General features: G+C 39.7%; 2 protein-coding genes across 4 annotated transcripts; one reads left to right on the forward strand and one right to left on the reverse strand.

Annotated features, from left to right (window-relative positions):
• Nucleotides 1-995: 995 nt before the first annotated feature.
• usp6nl (USP6 N-terminal like) lies at nucleotides 996-13571 on the forward strand. Its single transcript, XM_079655194.1, has 9 exons — nucleotides 996-1187; nucleotides 2098-2207; nucleotides 3299-3347; nucleotides 4219-4339; nucleotides 4916-5010; nucleotides 5713-5778; nucleotides 6675-6774; nucleotides 6859-7011; nucleotides 10902-13571. Exons 1-9 carry the CDS (start codon nucleotides 1011-1013, stop codon nucleotides 12419-12421), a joined length of 2391 nt encoding a protein of 796 aa, XP_079511320.1. The 5' UTR covers nucleotides 996-1010; the 3' UTR covers nucleotides 12422-13571.
• Nucleotides 13572-14299: 728 nt separating this feature from the next.
• Nucleotides 14300-21768, reverse strand: osgep (O-sialoglycoprotein endopeptidase). Of its 3 annotated transcripts, none has more exons than XM_079655711.1 (13): nucleotides 21634-21768; nucleotides 20769-20888; nucleotides 19928-20047; nucleotides 19033-19208; nucleotides 18854-18949; nucleotides 18212-18261; nucleotides 18036-18114; nucleotides 17413-17478; nucleotides 16218-16308; nucleotides 15519-15594; nucleotides 14912-15010; nucleotides 14657-14731; nucleotides 14300-14468 (listed from the first exon to the last, which is right to left on the reverse strand). In XM_079655711.1, the coding sequence occupies exons 2-12, from the start codon at nucleotides 20881-20883 to the stop codon at nucleotides 14692-14694; spliced, it is 1008 nt and encodes a 335-aa protein (XP_079511837.1). In that variant the 5' UTR covers nucleotides 20884-20888; nucleotides 21634-21768; the 3' UTR covers nucleotides 14300-14468; nucleotides 14657-14691. The 3 variants fall into 3 exon arrangements, with proteins under 3 accessions (XP_079511837.1, XP_079511838.1, XP_079511836.1); XM_079655712.1 differs by having other exon boundaries at nucleotides 14681-14731; nucleotides 21560-21717; XM_079655710.1 differs by having other exon boundaries at nucleotides 21560-21717.
• Nucleotides 21769-21788: the final 20 nt, after the last annotated feature.

Raw genomic sequence — 21788 nt, forward strand, 5'->3', positions numbered from 1 at the left:
CAGAGCCCTCTGCTTCCTCTCCCAGTACACTGATGAGCGCACTGTTTCCATCTCTGAAACACTCACAGCACAACAGTCATTTGTTCCTCTATTCTGGATTATAGTTTTGAATTTGCCCGAGGCTCTGTTGCATCTCTTTGGTGTGCAGCAACAACCCTTACCTAGCAGATACAAAGGGTACATTGTAAGCATACTGTAAGCAAACATTTGTTTTTGAATGTTCTATAAAGGTTAATAATGATGTCAAAAGAGACATTTCAAATCATTTGTAAACAAGAATAAAAGGTAACACCTTGTATTGAATAATGGCCAAAATTCCCCAAAATCCAGGTGAGTATAAAAGTTAAATTGACTAACTTTGTGAGTTAAAGGAACACTGAATGTTTTATTTTTACATTTCTTTCAAAATCCCACATGGTAGCAACAATTATAATTGGATACTGAACAAAAAAGGTACATTAAACATTAAGAAACCAATCATGATTCAGGATATAAACCAAGAAATTGAGGAATGATATTGATAGAAATATTATGTATTACTGATTATAAAGAGGCCCTATTATGTTTTGGGGGTTTACCTGTAGTGTGTTAGGTTGACATCACACTTCAATTGGCTAGTGCTTCCACACATTGTACGTGATAGGCTAAAGGGCGGGACATATCTAAACAGTTGACCAATCAGAGCAGACTGGGCTCTGGTTTCAGACCGAGGGTGAAAGAGGTGCAGCATGGGAACATTAAAGAGCTTTTTGAACATTAAAGCATGGAGACATGTCACAGTAGAGTAGAGGCACAACATCCAGATATGAACCTGAAATTAGCATAATAGGGCCCCTTTAATAAATAAATGAGTTGTTTTTAATTGGCAATAAAGATTGTAATCAATTGAGGTGTATTTTTATGTTGGGTATGCAGCATGACACTCATCATCATTTCGTGTTTATTGATATTCCTGTCTGATATTTGTATCAGTATTTGATCTGATCTGTTCTGAGCTCAGGTCTACATGAATGTGGAGTGTGTTCCCGAGGCACTCCTCTCTGGAAGTGTTCCTAACAAACTCCTGCTGTGTGTTTCAGCTGGGGAGGAGGGTCTATAAGGGAATCCCCTTGCAGCTGCGGGGGCAGGTCTGGGGTCTGCTGCTCGATGTTCCCAAAATAAAGGAGGAGAAGAAGGACTTCTACGAGGTACTGAGCCCAGATCTCACCACTAAACACACAATCCACTTTACAGCCCGGCTCCCCCCACACACAGTTTATAACATTAATTACAGCTCAGGCCTCATAAAGACTCAGAAGCGTGCTCCTTTTATTTGATTTCACCGAGCTGCAGGATGTGGGTTTGGAAGCGTAATTGTGTGTTTGTGTAATTCTGCAGAGCGTGGTCCTGCACACTGTAAAGAACAGAGGCAAACTTTGGATCTCATTCCAAAGTTTGGCACGCAGGATCAATAATATGTTTGCTGTGTGGAATGGATTGTAATTTGAGGCTGAGGCCACAGCTGTAAACAAAGCAAATCAAGTGAGAAACTTAAACTGTGAATGAGGACTTTTCTGTCCTTAACATTTTTTTGTATCCTTTTGTATGATATTTTATTAATCTGTTTGACGCCAAGACAGATTCAATATCAAATATAAGATGGAGACTTGTAATAAACGCCACTTTTTAAACTTTTTACCCCAAAACATTCAAAGGAAATGTGTTAAAGTCATGAAAATGTCGGCTGCTACACAAAAAAATCTTCTTTTTACCAAATGAACATATATCTTCATTGAACTTTCTTCAAACTGGAAAATGATACATTTCATCTGAATTATTCACTGAAATACTTTCTCAAAGTATAAAACATGCTGTTAAGAAGCTGAATTATGTAAATAGAGATACAAAAGGCAGAATATGGGTCAATTTGGGTCAAACTTATATTTCACTCTCTCTGTCAAACTTCGCAGGCTCTTATTTCAGTCTTTGAGTAAATATTGTGCCTCTTAGATGTACTCCAGCAGGATGCTTAAGCACGGTTCAGTCTTTGTCTCCTTGGAGTCACTCTCCTCGTTGCTCTCCTCGTCGCTGACCTTTTTATTTCTGTGTTTTCTGCAGAAATTGAAGGCCAGAGCCAGGGGAGTGTCCCCAGACATCCGGCAGATCGACCTGGACGTGAACCGCACCTACAGAGACCACATCATGTTCATGCACCGCTACGATGTCAAGTGGGTATCTGCAGGAACACTGTATTCGAGATGAAGTTACGGTTACACAGTTTCAAAAGCATTTCACTTTTAAAAAGAATAACTAATACAAAGTGTCCAAGGACCACGTTGCTGAGAAAAACACAGAAAGAAAAATACTGACATTGTATTTTTTACTTAATCGGTTGTTTTGTTGCAGTGTTACAAACATTAACTCTGCATTAAACCCTCACTGTACGCACATCCTAAAGGTAGATATTTGCAGCATAGTTAGATTTAAAAAGTATTGTATTTCAATGTCATTTCTTTATTGTATTTTGGTCATTTCAGGCTTCGTAATTTAACCAAATTCGGTCAGTACGTTTTTTAAGACCTTGAGGTTCAAAAGCAATTGAACACCTATTGCCTTACGTAAAAATCACCATCCGATATATATAAAAAGGATATTATGTGTTCTTCACATGATGTGATCAACTTCATGTTTGTTAAGCGTGTGTTCTCTAGCGCCACAGAGTGGACACAGGAAGGAAGTTGTGCAACTTTTGTCTGTTTAGTTTTTCTGCATATCTGCACTGCCATCTAGATAGAGATATATCACATGGGTCGGTACTTAGCGTCACAGATATACAGTCAGAATAGAGCAATATGATTTTGTATGGTTAGTTTATCTGAATATATAAAGTATAATAGGTGTGTGCTGAGTGTTTACATTTTAAATCTGCACTAATTGATTCTTAATATCTCAGCCCCAAAGCTTTCCCATGAATAAGAGACTCTTTTTCCATTTGGACTTGTGCTTTGTTACCATGAAACTAAAGCAGGCTCTAGTTCATTTCAAACCAAAGAGTATCAGTAAACCAGCTGCACTCTATATATGGAAACTACACCTGTTTGAACACCTTTGTAATGTGCCCTTTTCACTCTGCTGATGTTGAAATAACAAATGCTGCCTTCAGCTCACACTTCATTTTCACCACATTTATAGATTTTAGCCCTGACGTATAGCTTCTGTGTGAACGTGTGATAAAACTGTCAGAAGAAGGAACCCAAACTTTGACTTACAGTCCTGGAACTAAACGCTGTGTTCTTTGTGGTTTCTTTGTGTTTTTTAGGCAGCAGGCTCTCTTCCACGTCCTCACAGCTTATTCAATGTACAACACGGTGAGTCATTCACACCGTCTTCTCAATACTGCAGGTTACTATGCTTTTACTATCCAGCATGTGTACTGGATGTAGGATGTACAAGTCGTCTTCTTAGTCTTGTTAACTTCGCTTTTGAACGCATCATCCAGAGTTTCAGATTATTCAACAAGGACAAATATCATTTCCATTAGTCTTAATGCCTCCCAGAGAATGCACACCTTAAATGATAGTGATGTACACAAGGTGCCACACACAAAAAAAGATTTGCCAACATAAACAGGTAAAACCATAAGACTGTCAAAAAGTTCAAATGATTGCCTTATTTGTTACGCAATGAGACCGTTTATTCAAGAGTTGAATTCAGTGTATTTGCAAAACAAAGAAGAAAACGGGGTGAAACATTAAATGAAATCAGGACAATGAAAAACCTTAGAGAAGACAGAATGGTCTCATGTGTTATGTGCATACTACTTAGTTATGGATGTATACATTATGTGTCAGTAAGCAAAATATTAGTATTACTGCCGATATTTATTCCATATGCTATTCCTTCTTATTACATTCCATTGCAATGTAAATACTGTTATATTTTTTACTATATTTTGTATTCTTTTCCATATTTTTCTAGTTCTCTACGTGTGTTTTTAATTCTTGTTTTACTTTTATGTATGCACCACGACACCAAGTCAAATTCCGTGTGTGTGTGTGTGTGTGTGTGTGTGTGTGTGTGTGTGTGTGTGTGTGTGTGTGTGTGTGTGTGTGTGTGTGTGTGTGTGTGTGTGTGTGTGTGTGTGTGTGTGTGTGTGTGTGTGTGTGTGTGTGTGTGTGTGTGTGTGTGTGTGTGTGTGTGTGTGTGTGTGTGTGTGTGTGTGTGTGTGTGTGTGTGTAGGAGGTGGGCTACTGCCAGGGCATGAGTCAGATCACAGCTCTGCTGCTCATCTACATGAACGAAGAGGACGCCTTCTGGGCTCTGGTCAAACTGCTGTCTGGGCCGAAGCACTCCATGCACGGTAACAGAGGAACTCTTTAAAGGGGGGGGGGGGAGATATAGTAAATACAAGACTTGCTCAAATAAAGTCCTACCCCACAAGTGTTTCCTGCATGTAAAAGACTAAATACATTAATAACTGAAAACGATTTGCTATAATTGTGACGACATGATATTATTAGGGATGCACTGTTTCACTTTTTTTTCTGTTTCTATAAACTTCTGATACCTGACTTAAGATATCTGCCAATACGGCCGATAATGTAATCAGAATACTTTATTTACTTTATTTGAAATCTGGTTTTGGGACACTTGCTTCATTGAGACAAAAATAAGAATATATCCTTTAAACAAAAGAAGTTAAGTAAAATGTGAATGTGCAATACAGGTTCATAATACAACAAAAAAATGTATTTATATTAACATAAAAAGTCAAAATTAAAAACAGCTATAATCAAATTTAATACAAATATTACGTAAAAAGTAGAAATGTGCACATTGTACAATACACAATGTAACCCATTTTTTTAGGCTTTACAATGCAAAACAGTTTAAAAATGACAAAATGCGATGTGATCCATTTCGTCCTCAACTTCAGGGTTTTTTATCCCGGGCTTCCCGAAGCTGATGCGTTTCCAGGAGCACCACGACCGCATCCTGAAGAAGATGATGCCCAAACTGAAGCAGCACCTGGTGAGAGCAGATGAATAATAAGTGCTGAATTATCCAACAACTGGTCACAGTACAGGGAGGCTATCCAAATAACTCGGGGATCAAATACAGCTGTTGGATTAAGTTATTATATGAGAAAGCTCTTCCTGTATTTACAGTAGAATTACTTGATACACCTGCCTTCAGGGGTAATACTTTGACAAATAATATGTATTGGGTATATCTATTTTTCTAGATACTGTATGTACAAGCCATAATTCCATTTTCTTTTTGAGAAATGTATTTATTGGCATTAGTTTTTTCCAACAAAACACATATACGGTACACATTTTTATTTCCCAAAGAAAGAAAAAGTACATTAATTAATCAAATAATCAGAACGATGCAGACATTATGATCGAAAACCAAGTAAATATAAATGTCCAGAAATATACAAATATTAGTATTAAAGAATTACTTAAAAAAATTAAAACAACATACATACTCAAGTGTTTTTTGAAATTGTCAATAGGTTTTAACAGTTTTTTAATTTTTTCAAAAGACAGATTTTGTATGTACCGTTTTAAGAAAATTAAACGTTTTTTTGTTGTTATAGTTTGGCTGAAAATATTTCTGATAAGGTGCACAGAAATATATGATATTATCGTAGGACAAAAACCTTTATAAACCTGCTAAATGCACTAAAAGTACTTCCTGTTTGTTTGTTTTTTTGTGCGGCTGCAGGACACCCAGGAGGTGTTAACCAGTCTCTACACCATGAAGTGGTTCTTTCAGTGCTTCCTGGACAGAGTGAGTACATTACCAACATATGGCATATCAAATGAAATAAAACTGCAGACAGATAGGAACATTTCTTTGTGATAACGTTCCATCCAAAGACATATTTAATGTTTAGATTCCACAATCAGGGGAAAAAAATGACTTCAAAATCACTCTAAATTATACATCAACATGACACTTTTGATCGATAATCCTGGTGATGTTCCGTATTTCTCTTGTTATCAAAACCCCTGAAACACCAATGAAGTCCCCAACAAATACATTTTCTCCTGGTTAAAAAATGAGTGCTAAAAATAAGTAAGTTGAATAAAAACATTTAAGTACGGTTTACATTTTGTACTATCTTGTCATGTACAGCCTGTTTTAACTATAACAATAATGATTGCTAAAAACTACATTTCCTAGCAGTGGCGGTTCTAGAACAATTTGACTGGGGGGGCCAGGCTGGGGCCAGTTATTTTCTGAGAGGGGCCCAATAAATGCAGGACGAAAAAGACAAAGACAGTATGAAGTAATTGTGCATAAGAAAACGATGCGATACAGTTATTGTTCTTGTTTCAGTATACATATTTACTTCAGATACTCATGGTTACAGTTTTCACGCTCTAATGGGTCCGACTAGAATGACAAATAACGTTAGAATCTGTATTCCGTCAGCCAAGAAATAGTTTAATCATAAACTTTTCATTTTCAGGGGGGTCCAAAGTCAGTTGCCCCCCCCTAGAACCGCCCCTGGTTCCTAGCTTTCAAAAAAATTACTGAGGCGTTAAAAATGTTTACATTGATTTATCAATTTTTGAAGATGTATATCATAGGAACTAATGAGAAGGAAAGAAACTAGTGAAACATTGTTAATTTTGGTTTTCGATTATAACCTCACCTCTTGTTGTGTTTTTTCTGTGCAGACTCCCTTCACCCTCACCCTCAGGATCTGGGACATCTACATTTTGGAGGGAGAGAGGGTGCTGCCCACCATGTCCTACACCATCCTCAAACTGCACAAGAGTGAGCTGACGGCCCAGTGCTAGCCTCTGCTGTCCACCACTCAACAACACTATACATGTCTAACTGTGTGTATGTTTTCTACAGAGCACCTGTTGAAGTTGTCCATGGAGGAGCTGGTGGAGTTTCTGCAGGTGACTTTGTCCAAAAATTTCTTCTTCGAGGACGACTTTGTGGTGGATCAGCTGCAGGCGTCCATGACGGAGCTGAGGAAGACCAAGATGGAGCTGCCTGCCCCAGGTACTGCTGCAGCACGAGGGTCAGAGGCAAACAGCTGTAATACCAGAAGGGACATTTATCAAGTCGACTCTGAGTCTGAAACCAGAGGCAACTTCAAACTAATACTCTGCTATTTCAGTATTTTACTACAAGTCTGATCTAAAGTAGTATGCCATTTTTATTTTATTTCATGCGTCACCATAGGCAAGGCAAGTTTATGTATATAGCACCTTTCAACACAAGGCAATTTAAAGTGCTTTGCAAAAATGAAAGACATTAAGAAACATATTATAAAATGGCATTTAAAAAACACAGATAATAAAACATGAATAACGAAAGGTTCATGAATAAAAGTTAAAGTGCAGTGTGAGCGGAAATGTTTAGGTCTGACTCAATCATTGCTAACTTTTTAGCATAAATAGTTTTCTTTGACCTCACTTTCTTTCTACTTTCGTTTTTAACTTATCCTTTAGTTATTTCAAGTGTTTCACGCTAAACGAACACACCTTTGGAAAATGTTAATCTGCAACCCATTATTCCGAAAAATTCTACGGATCCTGGATATATTTGTTTAGCATATCAAACTAATTTGTTCCCAGACATGTAGCTTGCTAGTTTTGGACTGTAGGATATAATGTGAACTCATACAATATACACACTTGCCAACTGTCTTGTGGTTTTTAGTATCCTTAATACTGATAAAGAACAACCTCTTCTTTCAATTCACAATTGCGCAAAAATTAAACATTTGATCAATTTACCTGTATTAGTTAAAGTCATCACATTCGGCTTTTTGAAACCACTTTCTAGAATTTTCCTAAATCAGCAATTAGTTTAAATCATTTATAAAATAAAAAAATAATATTAAAACCATAGGCAAAACATTGTAGTACACAAATAAATAATCAAATTTAAAAATAGCTTCACAAAATCGGCATTCAAAAGCTGCAATTACGGTTGGACTAATCAGCTGATCCTTTTTTTATTAATCGAGTGGTTTATAAAATGAAAATAGCAAAGAAAAAAAATGTTTGTGCAAGTTAACATCTTTAAATATCTTGTTGTTTGTCCGACACCAACATATATTCACTTTAATATGATATTAAACTGAGAAAAAAGGGAATTCTCCATATTTGAAAGTCTTAAAAACACAATTTTCTTCATATTTGCATAAGAAAACTACTTTGGGTACACCTGGGTACAAATAGCATTGTTCACTATAGTTACTCGGGTACAAATAGCATTGTTCACTATAGTTACCCGGGTTCAAATAGCATTGTTCACTATAGTTGCCCGGGTGCAAATAGCATTGTTCACTATAGTTACCCGGGTGCAAATAACATTGTTCACTATAGTTACCCGGGTACAAATAGCATTGTTCACTATAGTTGCCCGGGTACAAATAGCATTGTTCACTATAGTTACCCGGGTGCAAACAGCATTGTTCACTATAGTTACCCGGGTGCAAATAGCATTGTTAACTATAGTTACCTGGGTGCAAATAGCATTGTTCACTATAGTTACCCGGGTGCAAATAGCATTGTTCACTATAGTTACCCGGGTACAAATAGCATTGTTCACTATAGTTACCCAGGTGCAAATAGCATTGTTCACTATAGTTACCCGGGTACAAATAGCATTTGCCTTATATTCATGTTGATCTATAAGTCGACTTATCATTGCAGCTCTACAGTCCATACTGGAAAAAATGCACCAGTCGAACACTACAATGAAACAAATGCCCCTTTTTGGTATCATGGCTTTTACTTGTGTCTTCCTGCTGTCCTTTAGCTCGTAGCATTAGCATTATTAGCGGTGTGTGTTTTTCTAATCTTGCTCTTCTCAATAATCTGCTTCTCTCCCTCTCCTTTCAAACGATGTTAGCCAACAACAGCAAAAGTGTGGCCGTGAGTGGGGGCCACATCCCCTCCTACAACAGTAACCGGTGGGCTATCCTGACTGGTGTTCCCCTCTCCATGTCTCTGTCCATCTGTCCCTCAGTCAGTCCTGTCTGTCTTCTGTCTGTCCAGCAGCACTCAGGGTTTTCCCTCACAAAATACTGTTTTTTTTTTTTTATCCCCCCACATTATAATATTTATAAATAAGTTGCTTCAGTCGTGCAGTGTCTGGCTCTCCTCTTGTTTCCTTTTTTTTTTTTTTACCTTTTACTGCCTTTTTTTTATGTCATTAAAGGACTTTCAGGAGACATCATGTGCCCTCTGGTGGCTGACTAATTGATTGTTAGTGCCATTTATTACGTTGAGCTTTTTGAGATAGAATAATTATATTTCAATTATAGTTTAAGTATGTTTTTGAAATATATCATTTATAACTGTAAAGCTATTTATATAATCATCTAATGGCACCTTTTTTGTTCACTGTCCTCTCAAGTGGTGAGGTTAATACTTTTAAATAGACAAGATTGCTTTTCCAAATGAGGAATTTACTGAAATGATCACCTCTCAAAATATTTGTTCCAGGTCCTTATGTGACATTTTCCTGTTATTAGTCGCAGGTCAGTTAGTCATTGTTTAACAGCAGCAGAGACTTCACATTTTGTAAGATGTTTTAGAACTGCAGCTGAAAGAGGAACTTTCTTTTATAGCCCACACAGCTTCAACAGAAGCGTTCTGTTCCTTTCACTGCATTCTGACAAGATAATGAGCCACTTTCCAAACACTGGAGGCTTTTGTCTAACTTCTGTTTAAACAGTGCTACCACATTTGCTGGTGTGCAGGGGGGATGATTTTTTACATTTGTGTATCTGAATGGGCGAGATGTGAGAAATGCCAGTGGTTTTATGGTCTCCTCTTCCCCTAACCACATCACCACAGCAGTATAATTGACTGTGTGGATGAACCCTTTATGTAGAGTGGCAACGTGCGGACTCAGTTCAGGACATGTTATATTAAGAATGCAGCTATAGCTTTCAAACATTATTCGGAATTACATTTCTTGTTAGTCTGCCTTTTTCACAAAAATGTGCAGCGTGTCTCAGTGGACTTGTGAGATGTAAATTGTAAGATTTAGAGAAATGATTCAGAGTGGACAGGATGAAGGATTCCTGAAAGATAACTGTATGAGCGCTAGAACGAACCGTTTGCAAAACTGCTCTTTACGTTGAAAAAGGCCAGAAATTTGACATACATTTATACAATTCTCATGAGGGTTAGGGACAGAAAAGTAAAAGAAAGAAAAAAGGAAATATGCTAGCTTAGGTTAGTTTCCCCCATTAATTAAACCCATTTCAACAAGAGAAAAAGTCCAAAGTCAGTGGATCAATTCTTCATGGACAGACACATTTCACATTTTCAAGAAGTTTACTTCCTGGATCCCTCCTCTCTCAGCTGCTGTTTCCTGACTTCACACTTTGCCTCACAGTCCCAACAACACCATCACTGTGTCTATGTTCCTGTTAACTGTATTTTACTTAAAGCATTCGTATCAATGTCATTTCTTGTAACATGCACTGGATTTGCAATAGTAACTTTGGACAAGTCTAAGCGAAGACATATTTCTGTGGCTTTAATGCTCATTAGTCTCAGTAACTTGGTTCATAAATCAAGAGTTATGTCTGCATGACCTTTTAAGTCTGGGGCTAGTACTGCAGCTAAGTACAGTTTAATGAAATGAAGTGAAAGTCATCATTTAACGACCACTCAATCGATTGTCACTTCCTTAATGAGCCCTTTCAGCACGATGGGAAATAATTAATTTTGTTTTTTGTCCTTCGCTCTGCCTGTGGAAATTTGATTGTGTTTCTCCTTTATGTGTTACCTCTCTATGGCAGTGGTGTTGCATGAATCCATGTCCCTGTTGTGACTCACCACACCGTGTGTCAAACCATCATTTGTTTTGTTTCTCGATGGCGCTCTAATTTGTTTCCTTTTTTTTTTTTTTTAATCTTGCAGGTAAAGAAGATGAGTATCCCAAGAAGCCTTTAGGGCAGCTTCCTCCTGAGGTGGCCCCAGTGGTGGTGAACCACGTGGCCAACGGGCAAAGCTACACCGACCCTGCGGAGCCCCCCCAGGACCCGAGTCCGCTACCGGTCCGTCAGCAGGACAGTCGGCCCCCCAGCCGCTTACGCCGGGACTCGATGGAGAAATCCATCCGCCACCAAAAGGCTGAAAAAAGAGACGCTCGCTCAAGAGGGTCGGGGGAGATTCCCAATGATCAGCGGAAGCATTCCACTACGCCTGAAAGGGGGGCCCCACCGCCGTCAGCCCCCGCCCCGACACCCCTGGTGGATCGAGGGAAGCCTCAGAGCCACGCCACCGCCAACCACAACTCCAACGCAGCCTCCAGCTCCCGCAAAGAGATCACCCCCCGCTGGTTCAAACCCTCAGACACAAAGCTGGAGGCGGTGAAAGCGGCAGCTGCGCGGGACTTCCACCAGAGCAGGGGGGCTTCACCGGCCCCCTCCAGCCCAGAGGACAGCGCCCTGGCCCCCGGCCGCCCGAACTCCAAGGGCTTCATCCCCGACACCAACCGCGGCTCCAATGCCTCGCAGTATGACAACGTGCCGGGGCTGCCGGAGCAGGATTTCGAGATCCTGGAGCTTGACAGACCCCCGTCCAGAATGAGGACCCCTCGCAGTGACACCCCCTTCAGTGTGTCGTCCCTCCATCAGGGCAGCCCGAGCCTAGCCGGGAGCACGGTGTCCGTCGCCTCAGGGTCGAGAATGGCCAATCACCCTCCTGCGTTCACCAACAACAGTCCAGGGAGGGTGTACCCCGGCAGCCAGTACAGCACCCCCCCCCAGCAGCACTCCCCGGGCAGAACTACAACAGAAGTTCCCATCCTCCACCCTGCTTACAGCGTGAGCCGGGACCCCCGGGGAGAGGAACGACTCTACGCCCCTCCCTCCCAATTCACCCCGCTCTCCAGCGTGGTGTACGGGGATCGAGCGTACGCCACCACCCAGCGCCAGAACCCCTCCCCGGAGAAAATTCTCATGAACAACTGCTACACAACCTACCGCAGGGGGCCGCCGGGGAACCCCCGAAACGTGAGGCCCCCACCAGAGCACTCCCTGCAGCTGGAAACCCAGGGGAGGTCCACCCCGATCTACCTGCAGCAACTCACCTCCACCTCACAGGTGTACACCCCGGTGGACTACAGGTTTGAGCAACACTTTCTTCATGAAGGCGGGGGGCATCGGCGGCCTGTAGACGGGGCCCTCCCATGGGCTCCAGATGATGATCGGCCCCCTCATACCCCAGGTGGTGTGCCCCGCTCACCCAGCTTCGAGCGAGCCCAAATGTCGCCCGTTCAGGAGTTCACTTTCCCCCCCAACCCAGAGCCCATGCTCCACTACAGGACTCCACTCCAGGAGCCCGTCCTTCGCCAACAGCTCCCCCAGCTGTTCGGAGGGCCACACTACAGGCCCGCACAGGAGGCGTTCGCCCTGCAGGAGTCCATGCTGCTGTGATAGACAAATGGCAAGACACTGTAAAAAAGAAAGAACTGAAGTGTAGTCAGACACTGTGGAAAGACCAGCTCTGCTCTCGGCGCGTGAACTTCTGACTGTCACGCCGCGTTGTAATGTTGCAGCACGCACCAGCCTCTGAAGTTTCTACTGATCACTTTAAAAACTGACTGAAAGATTTTATTTTATTTTTGGATGTAAATCATTAACAAGAGGTGACAGTATATATCTTTTAGAGTCTGATATGTACAGTGGATGTATTTGTTAATATGCTGAGTTGTTATCAGTAGCAGGGGGAAACTCTCCTGAAAAGGCAAAACTGATTTATTTTCCATCTTTATTTTTTTATAGTTACTTCAGATATTTACAATAGAGATGGATCTACTCTATACGCTCGTGAATGTTATTTTTCAAAAAGAAGTAATAATACCGTGTCCCAAGATATAATTAAAGAGCACTGTGCAATTTGATTTCCAATCTGCAGCGGCTCTAATGTAGAAAGTGATGTTAATTTTGTAGTCTTTCCTTCCCCATTAACAGATGTGCAATTCATTTCTTTTTCAAGCGTGAAGTACAGTTTGTTGGATATCTCAGTGTACTTTTTGGTTAAATTCCGACCCCAAATACAGAGCTCATTTGTGAGGGCTAATAATATATATATTTAGTTTTATATATTTTGGTTTGCTGGCTTTAAGCCCTCTGATTGGCTATGTAACTATAGGTCACATGTTTGTTTTTTTCATTAATGTTCTATAGTTACCACATCTTGAGCACATGCAGCCAGAGATAGATGTGAAGGCGTTTGTTTTGTCTTATTTTTCTCAACACTGTCATATCACTACTGTTTAGCTGCTGTGAAATGGAGTCATCTGACACACACACACACACACACACACACACACACACACACACACACACACACACACACACACACACACACACACACACACACACACACACACACACAGGTAAGAGGCACGCACTTCAACATGTAATAAGTCACATTATGATGATTATTCATCTCTGGTTCATTTATACTCAAACAGTATTGCCCTTACTGTTCATTACATTCCCTAAGTTCTCTTTGTATTTGTTAAACAACTAATTGCAAACCATTCTGATACTTTGCTTAATAAAATGAGGTGGGTTAAAATGAATCTTTGGCTCCTTTTTTTCCTGTTACAGCGAAACTCCGCCTCCTAGTGGACATAAGGATAGAGGCAAATAGTAAGTATACTATCACAAAGTAATAGTAAAGGAATTAAAGCCTGTGTGAAGTCTCAATATGTTTCAATGGCTTCTTTGTCATGTGACCCAGTATTTCCAATCAATGTAAAAATGCAGGACAAATCTTTTTTTTTTTAAATCACTTAATTATAAATGACTTTTCTACGACAGAAAGAGCTGGACAATGGATTTTTTTGGATTCGACTTTTTTTCTCATTTCAACATACTATGGCATGTTTTTACGATTTTTTGACACACTATGTCCTTTTTCTCATCATTCCGACGTACTAAACTATGTCGTTTTTTTCTGATGTTTTCAACATACTACGTCCTTTTTTTCAGATTTTCGTTATTTTTAGATTCATTTATTTTTTAAGTGTATTCGTTGACGGGCAGGGAGCCAGTGTAACGGGGGGTGATGAAAGGGTCAACAAAAACTTCAAAGTATTGTATGTAACAGTCATAGGCACAGTAGAGTCCAACCTTTAACTGTCCGATCGTAATGCTGTGTTTTTTTCCTTTCCTGATTGAGTTACTATTACCCTATTATAAGGTATATAATGTACAAATTATTTTTAGGGGAAAATATATTGATTTTAGAAATACACTGGAGAAAGAGGAGGAATACGAGTCAAAGCAAAACAATGAATAAACTTGACATTTTCTACTCTTTTTGTATTTATTTAAAAGGTCAGATGTATTGCTGTACATAATGGCAAAGTAAAAAAAACATATTTTCCTCTTGGACAATTACAAGTGGAACATAACAACATAAAAGAAACTGGGGTGTTCCTCATGCCCAACTGCTTAGCTGTGTGTTTTCCTAAAAAAAAAAAGGTGTGGTTGGTAATATTTTCAAACTGCATCTGCCACTGTTACACTCGTTGCCTCAGCAATATGATGATGTTTTACTTTTAAACAAGTAAACTGTAGCGTAGTAAATGAAAAAATAAATCTGTGGCTCTTTTTTAACAAAATGCTTTAATATTTCGGGGGAGTCCTACGACAGACCTGCTGCAGCAGCGTGTGTAGCACCAAGATGTCGCTCAGTCTCTCCATGTCACCTCCACTTCATCTGTTCTGTACCTATGAAAGCAGAAATGTTAATGGACGGATAAAAAAGAATGACTTCAATTAGTTTGACTTGAAATATGATTCACCCTGGAGGATTGAAGGTAATAGTTACATCTATACTGCTGGTGTTTTAGCTGGGAGAGTGTTGATTTTCATTATTTCGCACAAAACGGAGACAAAAATAAATTCTACCTTTGAGTAATCCACGAGTCTTCTAGCTCCGTCACCTGACCGGACCTAAACATCTCCCAGCCAGCTTGAGCTATCATCGCTCCGTTATCAATGCAGAACCTGTGGTACAAAGTGAACACTGTTATCTGGACCGAACCTGGAACACAATGGTGCGACGGACCAAAATCACAGGCTATTTTAGGAACTATAGGGCTATGTTACATTACTGGTAAATATCTTTCACGGTGTCTGAAACTACCTGACATCAAACAAGACTTTATTTTAGACAATGTGTTTATCATAATGGATTTCTCAACTTAAGATAATTATTTGTGTGCAAATAACAGCACCTGAGAGGGGAAACAAGCAGTGTGTGTGTGGTTTGTTGTAAATAATATTTAAAATGCAAAAGCAATGATTCAATTTGATGTATACATCATTTACACAGATATGGGACAAAAACACTGCAGGATAGAGTCAGTTAAAGCGTCCTGAGTTTGAGTTTTTTGACCCAGTAATAGTGTATGTTTACAAAGATTAGAGCAATTTAAGTTTTGGTCCAGGGACCTTCAACCTATTGCTCATTCGTGGGAATCTAAAGTGAATCTATTGTCATTTGAATGTTTACCGTTCATCTGTGGCAAAAAGCTTGGCATTTCTCTCCTTACACATCACCCCCATCATCTCCTGCAGACGCAGGTTACCTACAGAGGAACCAGGGGGTCACATGATCATGTCATAATATAGAATGTCAGAGAAGTCATTCAAAAGAGTGTCGTAAAGAAAAAAGTGTTATAGTATGTCATAACAAATGTCAACAATATCAAAGTATAGTTATTAGTATGTCATGAAAATAATGTCATAAAAAAGTCATAGTGTAGTAGGTAATTAAAAGCATATGAGATCATAGTATATAATAAAAGTCCTACAAACTCATAGTAATCTAGGTCATATAAATTGAATAAAAATTAAGTATGTCATAAAAATGTCTTAGCTTAGTATGTCATAAAAAGGCATAAAGTAATATTTACTAAGTAAAGTCCTCAGCATTGTATTAAATGTAGAAACATTTCATAAAAATCTCATAGTATGTCGTAAAAAAGTCAAAGGGTGGTATGTGTTCAAAAAAGTCCTAAAAAAGTATAGTATGGCATGTCAAAGATAATTTAATAAAAACATATTTCATGTAATAAATGCTTTATAGTATAGTTTCTGATCAACAGTAATAGTGTAGTGTTGAACAATATCATTAAAAAAGTGATCAGTCATAAATCAGTGAAGTAAATCATAGCACTGTATGTCCTGTGAACAGGACTGGTGCACTTACAGCCAACGCCCCCCACTATCAGGACCTCTTCGGAGCCGCAGTGAGCCATGGCCCTCTCTGTGATCTCCACCAGCATGGAGAACACCGTTTCCTGGGGGGGGGGGGAGACTTTAGTGTTGGGCGACACAATCAAATTGGCTTCTACTCATATATATAGAGGAGGGGCGTCCAAACTACGGCTTGGGGGCCAAATGCGGCCCCTGTTCCATTTTGAATCGGCCCGCAGCAAATTCTAAAAGCATAATGGAATACGGCCCACACCTGAAACTTGTCTTTTGGCCCGTCCACACAGCGGCGTGCGTTGACGCTTGCCGGCGTGCGTGTCTGAAACTCGACCAACAACCAATCACATGAATCTCCCGCCCCTGACACACGAGCAGCGGTTTAATTGGCTAGAGCTTGTACTGTCATATGATTCGATTGGCTGACGCTTCTGCCGAGGCGTCAAAAGTTGAACATTGCTCAACTTTTGCAGCGAGCCACGCCAGCAACGCTCCACGTCGCTTCCCACGATGCAGTTCGGCGAAAAGTGACGTCACCCCATTCAAAGTGAATGGTGAAGCGTCAACGCACGCCGCTGTATGGACGGGCCCTTATATTGTACTTCTTGTACATGTAAACATATATTACCCAGAATTATTTTCAAATAAATTCCATCGAATAAAGTTGAAAATATGTTCAAACAAATCTTAGTTAATACAAAAAAAAGCCCAATAATTGAATTGAATAACAAGCTTGAGATATATCCTTCATATTTCCACTTGGAGCTGGGTATCGTTACGTCACTATACTCAGGAAGAAAAAAATGGAAAAATAAAAATCTCCAACGAGATTCTGGGGCAGCACAGACAGGTATTTTCTTTGTTAGAGTTTTACTCGATACAGGGTGTACTTTGAGGGTTTGTGACTCTGCAGACCGTTTACATGCAGAAAAACTTTCATAACACACAAGGGGACGGGTAATAACCAGAAAAGCATGACCTGGGACCCTTAAAGCATATTCAAGTAACTTATCATTTAGCTTATGAGGCAATATACCTCTAGTGAGTGGCCAGGCCCATCGTATGCTTTTCTGTATATGTGGCCCTCAGGGAAAAAAGTTTGGACACCCCCGGTATAGAGCTTTTTAACTCACTTTGCTACACAGATTCAGTTAGGGCTATATTATTTGATGAACTGATAGAGATGGTTGTACCTGCAGGGAGAAGCACAGGTCCTCTGCTGAACACTGACCCGAGCTGATCATCTTGTGAGCAGCTTCCTAAAACAGAGAACATAACTGTTAGGGTTATGAACCAGAAAATAAATTGACAGTGGAACAACTGGAGCAATGTTGACTGTTGGAATGGAAGGAGATATGAAAACATTTTTTTAACTTAGCTAGATTTGTAAGTTACAAACGCTGCTTACTTCTCAGAAAGACTTGTTATTTTACTCGGCCTGGGATCAGGGTTTCAAGCACCTCGGAATTCTTACACTTGTTCCTTGCTTTGGACAGTAACTTTGAAGTTAGCCATGTTGCTAACAATTCATAAACACAATTTGTTTGGTTCACATTACATTTAACTGGCAGCTATTATTTCCATTTGTTTGGAAATAAATGCCATGCGTCCTGTGTTGTGCAAAGCTGTGAGGAAAATGGAAGAAATCCGATAGAGGCACCAGCCATAATACCACTTGAAAACACTAAAAGAGAGAGTTTGAACGTTTGTCACAAATGTTACACATAGTCAAAAGACAGCAGAGAAGAATAAACAATTATTAAGATGCAAGCATTTATTGTAGACCAACACTTCCAAGGAAGAACAAGCCACTCACCTCAATGTAAGAGGTAATCCCAGAAAATGAGACGTCCATTCCTTTTACGGTATATGGTAGCTCCACATACTGACTCCCTCTGACAGCATGGACAAAAAGCAGAGGTAAGTATTTATTATTAGTATACAAACAAACATTAAGCACACAACACTGGAGCTGCTTAGTGGCTCTCTTACTTTTTAGCCATCTGCTCGATGTTGTATCCTGGACTGGGGTCATTGGAAATCTGAGTGGAGAAACATTTCCAGATTCAGTATTAAAGGGGACCTATTACGCAAAATACACTTGTTCATGTCTTTTATACATCAACATGTGTCCCCTCTGTGTAAAGAGATTCTGAAAGTTTCAGGAAGAAAGACCCCCCCTCTTTTTGTCCTGATCCATTTATATAAAAACCTATCTGAAAATGAGCTGATCAGATTTTGGCCACTTTATGATGTCATAACGATTTTTTGCCTTGTGTAACCATTAGCCAATCACCAACCCCCCCTTATCCCCTGAATATCCTCCTTGAGCACCATTGTGTTCTTTTTAACCAAATATCTCTCAGAGGGGCGTGGGGAGGGGCTCCTTATTTTCATCTAAAGTAACAGGCAGAGAATCAGCACTTTTGAAACAGGGCTGAAACAGAGGGGATTATGGGATGCTGCAATGATCAGATTGGTGTTTGGAGCCAAACACTTCAGAGACATGTTTTGTATATGTATATATGACCTATAATATGATGAAAAACAGTATAATAGGGGACCTTTAACACACACATATCACAGGCAGCAATGTATTATTCTATTGAAAGTCATAATGATAATGGTACACACCTTTATAACTCTAGCAAACCTGTCCAGGCAGTTGCCAACTGCGATGTCGATAGTCTCCCCAAAGATTCTGTACCGCCGCTCAGAGTATGCAATAACCTGCACGGGAAGAAATGACATTTATACTTAATGAACTTAAAACTGCGTATGTTATAGCTCACTCTTTATGCACAGAAACCGACCTGTGTGTTTCCTCCACTGACGTAAAGCACGGTGGGGTTGTCGGCTTGTGTGATGAGTCGGCCCATCTCAATGTGTCCAATGCAGTGGTTCACACCGAGCAGCGGCTTCCCCCACAGCTGGGCAACTGTACGAGCCACCAGAGCCACCGTCACCAAGGGAGAGCCCATACCAGGACCTGATGAAGCGACAAAGGACTCAAGATTAAACTGAATTTAATGTCAAATCTGCACATCAGCTTCAGTGTAGAAATGGCAATGAAAGTCTTATGACCCGCGCTCCTCCAACAATGCATCATAGTTATATAATAAAATACAAAAATACAAATAGAAAATAGTGCAAGAAGTCTATATACACGTAAATAGAATATGATAATAATTACATTTACATTCTGTTCTTGTATATGATATATCATTCTATTTACGTGTTATTGCACTATTTATTTAAATTTTATTATATAACTTTGTTGGAGGAAAAAGAGAGGTATTTGTGACGTTGGAGTGATAACATCATATCGTCTGTCAGTTTGTTGTTGCCTTGCGGGAATATAATAAGACCTTTTATAGATAATGAACTGACTATGTTTCACCAGCCTGAATAACATTTCCACTTTCTTTTTTTTCTCAGCCAATACCTGTGGGTGAGAGTAGCACATAGCATAGAAATGGGTTTTCTATTGTGATATCATTCAATATCTAGAAAAATAATATACATCAAGCTATTGTGCGTTCTCTTGTAATGTCACTGGCATGGATTTTTTTTTATCAAAACCAGTATGGAGCCTGATGAACCAAAACTTTGAGCGTAATGAAATCATGTTATCATTGTTCCGACAAACATGTGACACGTTCTTATCTGATTCTCCCACAAGGTGAGACACCCAGCATGTTATGTTACCTTTGGTGAACGCCACACAGTCGATGTCTGCAGGCTTCAGCCCTGCTTGCTCCAGCGCCTCCTTCAGGACCGTCAGAATGATAGCACGGTGGTGCCTGGCGGTGTCACTCGGCAAGAAACCTGATGGGTAAAAAAAACAGGTTGTTAACTTCACATTAGGGCTGAACGATTAATCGATTTTAAATCGAAATCGCAATTTGAAATGATGCTATTATCAAATCGCAAAGCCTGCAATTTTTTTAACTTTTTTATTTTTTATTTTTATTTATTTTTTTATTCTTGTGTGTCAGTCATCCACACCAATCAGAAGTGCTGTGCTCCACATGTACCAGCCATTGTTAACCAATCAGAAGTGGCCCATGATAGAAGGTGATAGACAGATTGATCCAATCACCTGCCAAGTATTTGTGAAAGTGCCTGCCCTTTTCCAAATGGCTTCCAATGGAGCTTTCCTAGATAGTTTGGTGAAACAAACCATCTGATTCAGGTTAGCAATGCTCCATCACATGTTTTACATCTATTACAGGGTGAATCTTAAACTGAACCCAACGGAAGTTTCATGTAAGTTTAGTTCTTTCACTCGTAGCTCGGGCTGCGGGGGTGCTAGAGACGGGAGCATGTTGATACGACCTTCCTAGCTGGAGTTATGGCCGTATTTTACAATAAACTTACGTTGGGTCGCTTAACAAATTAACAAACAAATATCGCAATTCGAATCGCAATCGCAATATTTGTCAGAAAAATCGCAATTAGATTTTTTCCCAAAATCGTGCAGCCCTACTTCACATGCAAGATTGTTAGACTTTTACATATCACCGGTAAAGTGAAGGGGACAACTTGCCTTGACCAGGGGGGGTAATGTAGGTCCTTCTCGGGTTGGACAGCACTTCACCATCCCTGATGATTCCAATGCCAATCTTATTGGCACTTCCCTCAAATCCAATTACTATAGTCATGGCGGCTGAAAGACATTTACAGGAAATAGAATAGCAATGAGTAGAGGTGGGTAATGCATTATGTCTTTATATGGAAGTGAGGAATAGATTACATTATTTAATCTCTGTTAAAAACCCATTCTTTGCAAGAAAATAGAATCATGAAAATTAGGTGATGGAGAAATAACAGATACTCAGCCTGCTATCTTGATGGTTGTAAATAAAACATTCGACCCTCATTTCTAATTTCAAAAGCAGGGAAGTAAACAGCAAGGAAGTAAAAGGACAGGCTGCAAGAGAGCATGAAATAAATGTAAACAAATAATGCTTTGTTTTTCATGACAGTTCGAAACCCAGGAATTGTCCAATATGTTCCATGCCCAGTGGAGTGTTCTCAGGGCATTTGCCTTCATTCAGCAAGGTTTGCATGTGATTACACTGGAGTACTTTAAAGAGTGAAACACTTACATATCTAACGGGATACAACATCAGCCTCATGGCAGATGCTTTGCCTACAAAATGCCCTCATTATACGTTACATACATAAATACTTTCCACATGAAGCTAACCCTAAACCAAAATAAGGCTACCTGTGTGCAGCACATGAAGCTAGTAGTGTAGAATTGAAGTACCGTGAAGCTAGCACAACTAGCTTCACGGTACTTCAATTCTACATTGAATATTCAATTAGACATACCAATCTTATTGCTCTACTTCGGTGGTACACATTTATTCAACTTGTTCCTACTTTTTTAATAATAACTCTTTTACCTCCTGGATGTATTATAAGAACTTATGTTCAGTACTCATCTGGGGGGTCCCAAACATTGGAAGCTGTAGAGATGGCCTGACCAAAAAGCTGTGTCCGAATAATGTTTTACCTCAGCAGCATCTTAGAATTATGTTATATATAATAAAGCAGTCGT

The sequence above is a fragment of the Notothenia rossii genome (genome assembly GCF_949606895.1).
Source record: "Notothenia rossii genome assembly, chromosome: 10".
NCBI classification, from domain to species: Eukaryota; Metazoa; Chordata; class Actinopteri; order Perciformes; family Nototheniidae; genus Notothenia; species Notothenia rossii.

Bases quoted from the DNA above. Each gene is read 5' to 3' on its own strand.
- usp6nl (XM_079655194.1), top strand. From the start codon at position 1,011: ATGTGGAGTGTGTTCCCGAGGCACTCCTCTCTGGAAGTGTTCCTAACA. The intron at 3,348-4,218 runs GTGAGTCATTCA...GTGTGTGTGTAG, and splicing joins CTTATTCAATGTACAACACG to GAGGTGGGCTACTGCCAGGG. The intron at 4,340-4,915 runs GTAACAGAGGAA...CCTCAACTTCAG, and splicing joins GCCGAAGCACTCCATGCACG to GGTTTTTTATCCCGGGCTTC.
- osgep (XM_079655711.1), bottom strand. From the start codon at position 20,883: ATGACTATAGTAATTGGATTTGAGGGAAGTGCCAATAAGATTGGCATT. The intron at 20,048-20,768 runs GCAAGTTGTCCC...TTTACCCATCAG, and splicing joins CATTACCCCCCCTGGTCAAG to GTTTCTTGCCGAGTGACACC. The intron at 18,950-19,032 runs GTCGGTTTCTGT...CTTCCCGTGCAG, and splicing joins TCAGTGGAGGAAACACACAG to GTTATTGCATACTCTGAGCG.